At 49.0% G+C, this 8,165-nt stretch overlaps 1 protein-coding gene across 3 annotated transcripts; it reads right to left on the reverse strand.

The window, feature by feature from the left end:
• Nucleotides 1-1,119: 1,119 nt before the first annotated feature.
• SGK1 (serum/glucocorticoid regulated kinase 1) lies at nt 1,120-7,537 on the reverse strand. Of its 3 annotated transcripts, none has more exons than XM_036317137.1 (12): nt 7,404-7,536; nt 6,315-6,390; nt 5,798-5,873; nt 5,310-5,414; nt 5,119-5,202; nt 4,869-5,000; nt 4,518-4,630; nt 4,046-4,169; nt 3,541-3,636; nt 2,909-3,064; nt 2,727-2,816; nt 1,120-2,316 (listed from the first exon to the last, which is right to left on the reverse strand). In XM_036317137.1, exons 1-12 carry the CDS (start codon nt 7,519-7,521, stop codon nt 2,149-2,151), a joined length of 1,338 nt encoding a protein of 445 aa, XP_036173030.1. In that variant the 5' UTR covers nt 7,522-7,536; the 3' UTR covers nt 1,120-2,148. The 3 variants fall into 3 exon arrangements, with proteins under 3 accessions (XP_036173030.1, XP_036173032.1, XP_036173031.1); XM_036317139.1 differs by lacking the exon at nt 7,404-7,536 and adding an exon at nt 6,527-6,688; XM_036317138.1 differs by lacking the exon at nt 3,541-3,636 and having other exon boundaries at nt 7,404-7,537.
• Nucleotides 7,538-8,165: the final 628 nt, after the last annotated feature.

Consider the following 8,165-nt stretch of genomic DNA (forward strand, 5'->3'; position numbering starts at 1 on the left):
AATGGATTATGAGGGACAAGGACTAAGTGATCTCCAAACACCTGTTCAGCCCTGAGAAGCCTTGGGGGTGGGGTTGGGGGTGAGGGTGGGATTGAGATAGAAGAGGCACAATAAAAGGGAAGACGATGACAACTTTCCCTGGGGAAATACCTCTGCAGACTGAGCGGTCAGGGTAGAGGGGGTGCAGTAGGCTTAGAGGCGAAAGCAGCAGCAAGATCAACTGTTGGGGGGCTGACTCCCTGTTTGCTAGGAATTTGTGTGAAGGGCCTAAAAAAGTATAAAAGCCCAAAAATTTGGACACAAGAAGATGCTCTAATATCATGCTACTTCCCCCTCTTCCACTGTAAATATTCCAGTGGCATGAGCTCTAGGAGGGGCCTCTGCACGCCAGCCCCCGAGTATGCTGGGCCCACGCAGTGCTGGCTGTGCACAGGCAGCTGGTCCATGCCAGGAATGTGCTGCTCCTTGGGGATCATTCCGAGCCAGCACTGGGCTTGGTTCAGCTCTGGGTACTCCCTAAACTAGAAGTCCTGCCAGCTTGGGTTCTGGGGAACACCTCCATTCATGACAAACGTCCTCACCCTCTTCGGTGGCATTCTCCTACCCATGCAGACTATGATATTGATCCCCCTTTTAATAAACAGCTCCACTGAAGAAGTCTGCCTCTCCTATCAAGGCAGGGATTGGTCTGCTTTGCTCACTGCTATATCCGCAGCACTCAGAGCTTGGCCCAGAGTAGGTGCTCAAATATTTGTTGAAAGCATTACCTGTTACTTGAGACAAGCTAAATGTCCGAACAAACAGCTGTCAACGTCATAGGACACGCAATAAATATAGGGAACATTACATCATGGCTGTCCTTGTGGGACCGGTAACTTGAAAAGGATTTGTTTGGATGGATTTATGAATAACTGACTTCATAAATGCTAAGAAAACCTGGAATATAAATTTGACTCTAAGACCACCCTCTACTCCCCTGGAGTCAGTAGCTACTGCTATTGGAAGCAATTACAGCAGCATTTCCCTGGTTTTAGATTTTAAATGAACCCATTATTGTTCTCTAACCCCCTCTTAACCCCCAGACCAAAATACTATATTAAAAGAACACGCATGACACAATTTATGTAAATATTTTTTAAGGTTTTATTGCAAACCAAAACTGGTTTATCACACACACACAAAAGGTGTGTGATGGGAAGGGGGGAAGATTGTACATATTATAACCATGTTAATTACAGTACATTAAAATGGTGGTTTACATTACAAATAAGCCTGTAAGTTTAAATATACTAGTGTTATAACCCAATGTACAGACTTTATACAATACATACAATTACCGGGAATGCAAAAAAATACCCCATAAATAATGCCCATTTTCAGGTGACATTTTAAACAATGAAAACACCAGGCTTGACCGACAACTGGGGCATTGGTCCATAAAAACCCTTTCTAAAAATAGAAATATTTATAGCAGCAATGCTTTCTTTAAGCATCTGGATACAAGTCATTGCAAGACCATTTCAATAAATTTTAATTAGCTATATCTTACAAAAAAAAAACAAAACAGTCTACGCATAAATTTATCTTCCAAATATGGAAGAAACAAACAATGTCCCACATTGTAGTGTCCTGCAAGTGTCACATTGATGCCTATAACTAAATCCATCTGTGCTCAGGCATACCACACTCAGACCACTGTTCGCACAGCAATCCACAAGGAAAGATAAAGAACTGAAACACTGCAACAGGAAAAGCTTTGGAGCTCACACAATCTCATCAGAAAAGGCACATTTCATAAGATTCGGTATCACAGCCCGGACTGACCCTCCCAGGAGACCCTCCTGAGGGCAGCGTCCTTCTGACGGGACCACTGCACCTGTCTAGGGCGGCACTCTAATGCGAATGTCAGATAGCACCACGTTGGAAGGAAGGATAAAAATGAAAACCTCATGAGCTCACTGAGAGGAGGATGTGCTCTTCGAAAAGCTTCCAGCAAACAGTGTGCAATAAGATTGCCAAGATGTGCAAGCTCCCGGAGATGTGCAAATTCTCTTTGAAGATGTCCTGTCAGTTGGCAGCTCCGCCAAGAGGCTAACTAAAACATTTCAAAACACACAGAAAATCCTTCAAAACCCACCCTCCGACGGTTCAGAGGAAAGAGTCCACGGGAGGCGCGTAGGAGAAGCCCAGGAAGGCCTCGGCGGCCTCTTTGACGCTGGCTGTGAGGAGGATGCTGTCGGGGGACCTGCCGATGGAGTTGGGGACGGGCTCTTCAGTAAACTCGGGGTCGAAGTGCCGCAGGTCACTGGGTCCACTCTGCAGCAGGAAGGGAAAACCACGTTCAGTGTTAAGAATCCACACTGGATACAGGGCTGGGCAGTCCTTATTTAGGCTTTAAATTCTGGTGCTCAGGTCTTTAGGGCACAATATGGAAACTCCCATCATAATCACCCATTTCAGGTATGACCCACAGAGGCCGCACAGAGTTTAAATGATGAGGGTAATGTTACCCTTTTTCGGGTACTTTAATTGATAAGTGTGTTGAAAAATCCTGTGAGCTTTGTTGGGACAAATATTCTACTTTTTCTGTAGTAAAATAATGGTCCATGAATAAAATATCTGCCAATTTATTCCGTGAGGGCTTTTCCCTCCCCACCACAACCACCAAATCTGACTTTAAAGAAATGACCTTGGGGCCCCCCTATATTTAGAAGAAAGATACTCACCACATTTGGGTTAAAAGGAGGAGTAATCTTCTTATTAATGAGATCATCCCAGTTAATTACAGAGAAGAAGACATGATTCTTAATCTCCATCTGTTGAGAAGAAACACCAGGGTTAACTTAAACAGGCCGAATTCGAGAAGGGCACTTCCCAGCCAACCAGGAGAACAGGAAGCGACACTCACAAAGTCGTCCTTGGCACCCAGCCGCTTTGTCCGGTCCTTCTGCAGGAGGCCCTCCAGGAGGTGTCTTGCAGAATTTGTGATATTTGGCTTCAACTGGAGGGGCTTGTTCAGAATGTTGTCGTACATCTCAGCTGTGTTTCGGCTGTAAAAAGGAGGCTGAAAGAAGGGAGACAATCACTTAATATTTACCTGGGAGCTTTGTACAGCACATATTATCAAACAGAGAAAAAGATCTAAGCTGCAATATATGAACTTGGATTGGACAATGTCTTTTTCTTGATATTTTTTTGGCCTTGGATTTTTAAGTGTTCTTTGGCAACTCGTACCAGGGGTTAGATGCTGATCAAGTCATGTTTGTCACGCTCACATAGGTTAAGTGTAAGCATATCTACTAAAATGTGAATTTACAAAAGAAAAATCTACTAGGTAAGAATTCACCCTCCAACACTTATAAAACAACTAATATGCTTCTTACCAGCATTTGATAAGCTTACTGATAAAGGTCAAGACAGAAGGACCAGGTATGCAATGGGGCCTACGTGCCCAGAAGAGTCTGGATTGTAAGAAGACTACATTCTAGGGTAGCATTATCCACCGGGGCAATATTCCGTGGTTCTCAATGTGCTACTCACCAGGCCATAGAGCATCTCATATAAGACGGCCCCCAGGCACCACCAGTCCACAGTTCTGTCGTAAGGCTGCTTATGAAGCACCTCAGGTGCGAGATACTGAAAGACAGACCAGGAGAAGAGAGCTTAGAGCCAGCGGAACCAGGCAATCCCAAGGCCAGGCATGCACTTTGAAAGAGCTGAGAGACCCTGGATCCACTTGGAGAATGTATTTCTTTAGATGACTTCCTGATCAAACTAGTGGACTTGAAAGCTGACTGGCCACCCAACAGCATCTTCCTTGGGGATTTAGAAATCTTTTTTTGACATGGATCTTGCAAACGGCTAGCTTTCATTAAAGCAGCATACGGCCTTGGAACATCTCATGCTGCATCAAATAGCAAGTGTATTTTACTTGCACTAAGAAATCTCGGAGAACAGTTGAGTCTTTCTGTTGGTGAAATGCATTACTGCGCTTTCTCTCTGGGAAGGAGGGGGTGGACCAGGCAGCAGTGGAGGGCGCTCCTACCTCGGGTGTGCCACAGAAGGTGGATGTCGTGCCGTTGGGCTCGATGTTCTCCTTGCAGAGCCCAAAGTCAGTAAGGACAATGTGTCCCTGGGAATCCAGCAGAATATTCTCTGGTTTTAAGTCTCTGCAAAGAAACGACAGAAAGGTAGTTGCACAAGTTAATTTCACTTCATAAGAAATCCTCTGTAAAGAGAATTGTTAGGGGTATTAGAAGCATTTTACATTCACTGCAGTTGTATCCTGAATAAAACAGGGAGTCCTTGTTCTGCTAACCTATCCTGGATCAGGTCCAATCCTAGTTGGCTAATTCCCTAGTGGCCTGGAGTCAAGACAGCTCACATGCTGGGGGATCTGGTTTTAGGTGACCAAGTGGTACATAAACACATTATTTTAAGGCCCTGTCCAAGGCTAGGCCTCCTGTGTCTCCTTTATACCCACGAAGGAAGGCTGCCTTAGGAGAACTCCAGCTCACCTATAAACGATGTTCATGGAGTGCAGGTAACCCAAGGCACTGGCTATTTCAGCAGCATAGAAACGGGCCCGCGGTTCCAGGAAGCAGCGCTCCCTCTGGAGGTGGTAGAACAACTGCAGGAGACAGAACAAAGTCAGTCTGCGCTTGCCAAAGCCTGACAACAATGCATTTAATTAGTCTCGACATATATAGCTGAAGAGAACAATCGCAGGAAGTGGCCCTAAATAGTCTACTTATTAACTATTTGAGACCTGGATGGCTAAAGGAAATGCTAATTCTGGTAACTTTCCTCCCCTACGCATCTTTTAAAAATTGTGCACGGACAAGTTAGCTCATCTTCCCTCTGCTCACCTCTCCACCATTAATGTAGTCGAGGACAAAGTACAGTTTGTCAGCAGTCTGGAAAGAGAAGTGAAGGCCCACCAGGAAAGGGTGCTTCACATTCTTCAGGAGAACGTTCCGCTCCGACATAATATGCTTTTCCTAGGAAAAGGACAATCAAGATTTAGTGGCAAATTTCAATGTGGCACCGAAATTGCCAGGTGAAACTACTCAATGGAAGTCTTATCTCCAACCGCAACCCATCCAGCACTGCACGTACCTCCTTCTTTTTCAGGATCGCTTTCTTCTGTAGAACTTTGACTGCGTAGAATGCTTCCTCTGCTTTGTGTCTTGCTAGAAGAACCTGAAATGTCAATTAAAAAAATCATTTTGCCGCCTGCATCCAGGGAGATGGTAAAATAAGTGCAGGGAAGGCTACCTAGGGAACGGGGACATCAGATTTGAAATTACCTTTCCAAAACTGCCCTTCCCGATCACTTTCAAGAAGTGGAAGTCAGATGGTTTAGCATGAGGATTGGATGATGGGCCAAGGTTGATTTGCTGAGAAGGACTTGGCTGAAAAATAAAATGCTTTCTTTTAATATCTTGGTTTCAAAGAAAGACATCGATAATAAAGTATAGGCGCTGTCAAAGATGTTACATCTGCAAATGACTGAGGCAAACACTCAAAACTACTTTTTATCCATGTTAATTTCTCAAACTGGAGTGTGGAGATTACACAATGTTATTGTAAGCAGAGAAATATTTTATGAAATATGCCATTGAAAATACTCCACTGACTCAATTCTCAAGTGCTTATGTCACTTGTTACGCGTGAACTAAAGAGGCATTCCTGCCTTAATACTAATTCCTAGAAATGCCATTTTAATTCATCAATGTAGGAATACTGACTCATTTACAAGATTCCTTCACAGACATTACAAATGGAGAATACTTACTGGAGGAGAAGGGTTGGCATTCATAAGCTCAGGCTCTTGAGGTTGGGAGATTTTCAAAATGGACTGAACTTCAGGGCTACAAAGAAAAAAAGAACAATTTAGAACCTCCTAACTCGCCACAAGGGGGCGCACCAGCACAAGTAGTGAGTTTCTGGCTCGAATTTTCCGGAGAATTCAGTGTTTAAACTAGACATCCAAATAAATTACTCAGTTAAAGAAATTAGCCAAAGAAAATAATAAACCCAGTTAAATAAAGAGATGAGGGTTGTTCTTCCTGGAGACAGAGGTGAATTAGGCAATCACCAAAATTTTATCTTACAGCTTTAGAACAAGCCAAATCCGCAAATTAATTTTAAATTTTAATGTTTAAAATGCTATACGTAAATAGAACTTGAAAGGGGATCCCCATCCCCGGGGAGGTCTTAGGCTTCCTGATCAACACAGTGATGAGAACGTCCTTATTGCTGGTGAACTTAAACTACGCTAATTTTTATGTGCCCCAGTTCCCCCAACTTACTGTTTGCATGCATAGGAGTTATTGGCAATCTTCTGAATAAAGTCGTTCAGGCCCATCCTCCTCTGTTTCATGAAAGCTGCGAATTAAAGAGAGATAAACGTTTAGATGGCTTGGTAACACCCGACGCCACGCGCACTAATCGGATGCGGGATCTTCAAAAAATTTCCACTTGGTATAGCCTCGGTGGGAAATCCAGCGGCTGGGGCACTCACCGATGAGAATTGCTACCATGCCCCGCATTCTGGAGTAAGTGAGGGTGCCCCTAGCAGCCTCGGTCTTCACTGTCATCGCCGCAGAGAGGGGACAGAGTAAGCGAGGCGGCGCGGAGAAGCGGCAGCGAAGGGACCGGCTGAACCGATAGCTCGCTCGGGCCGCGCCGCCGCTCTTATAAGCCCTGCGCCTCCGCGGGGGCGGGGCCCGCGCACAGGGAGGCGGTCTCGCGGCCAGGCCCCGCCCTCAGCCCCGCCCCCGCCCCCGGCGGCCCCGCGGCTCTGCAGGCGGCTGGACGGCCGGCGGCAAGCGGTTCCGCCCCGGCGGGAGGGCGAGCCGGGTCGGGGGTGCGGGGCGCCGGCCGCCGGGGCCGCCGGGGGAGGGCCCGGCGCGGGGCGGTTATCTACCTCCCTTGCTCCAGGGCCCGAGAGAGGGAAGCCGCCGGCGCAGGAGGGGGCCGGAGGGAGCAGAGGGAGCCTGGGGTAATTTTCCACCCTCTAGTCCGCCAGCGAGAACACCAGTCGCGGCTCCCAGGCGCGTTCCTCCCGGTGCGCGCCCCCCGGGTGGCTGGGTGCCCGCTGGGCTCACCAAACCCGGATTCGGACGCACCCGGCCCGGCGCCGACCCTCTCCCGGATTCCCGCGGCGGCCGCCCGCCAGCAACGGGGTTATCTCCCGGGCACAGGGTGGCCGCGCCGGGGGAGGGCGGCCCCGCGCGCCCTTATCTTGGGGGTCAGCGTGGGGCCAGGCGCCCGGCCGGTCTCCCCGCGCCCCCCGTCCCCATCCCGCCGCCCTCGGCAGCCTCGCCGACACCCCGCCCCGCTCGCTGGAGCCACGCGGCGAGGGGGGCAGTGCCAAGCCCCCGCGCGCCCGGGCTTACCCAGTCCGGTCAGGAGGAAGGACTCGCTCCTCTTCTGCGCCTCGGCCCTCTTCTTGTGGCGGGGCCGCAGCAGCGACTCGAGACGGGCCCGGGCCAGCGCGCCCTGCATCTCCCCCATGGCGAGCGGCGGCCGGAGAGCACTGGCGTTTCCTTGAAGGAGCCGCCGTGACTCAGGCGGCCCGGCTTCCTGCCCCCGTCCCCAAACAAACAAATGGCCCTTGTGCGCGGCCCGGCCGCTTCCGAAAACGCCTTTTTTGTGCTTTTGGCCAAAGCCAAGCAAGGCTGAAAAAAATCCCAGAACTTGGACGGGGAGGAAGGAAGGAAAGAGAGAGGGAAGGGGGAGGGAGAGGTCAGGAATGTGTAGGGGAGGGGGGGCGGAAATAAAACTCGTCTCTGCACTAAAGGGGAAAAAAAGTACAATCCGCATTTCACTTTTTTTCCCCCTAAAGTAATCTCTGAGAACATCCTGCCCGTTCCGCGTGTAATTTTCCCCCTTGCATTTTTAATCCCCGCCATGCCCAGAACACGTGAGGAGGTGGCAAGTTGGGGCGCAGCGGCTCCGCGCAGGGCACCGACCTGGCATGACCCCGGGACACTCGGGGGCACCGTGGGCTCGCCCGGCTCTCCCACCTGAAAACTAGGCCAGGTCACGTTCCAGGGTCGTAAATCCCCTGAGTTTGTCTTCTTCTTCCCCTCCTTTCCCCTCCCCAGGTTACTGCAAGCGCTGGCGCGTGGTGGTCTTGCAGTTTTACCACCTGGCTC

Source organism: Myotis myotis, unplaced genomic scaffold, assembly GCF_014108235.1.
Source record: "Myotis myotis isolate mMyoMyo1 unplaced genomic scaffold, mMyoMyo1.p scaffold_m19_p_7, whole genome shotgun sequence".
NCBI lineage: Eukaryota > Metazoa > Chordata > Mammalia > Chiroptera > Vespertilionidae > Myotis > Myotis myotis.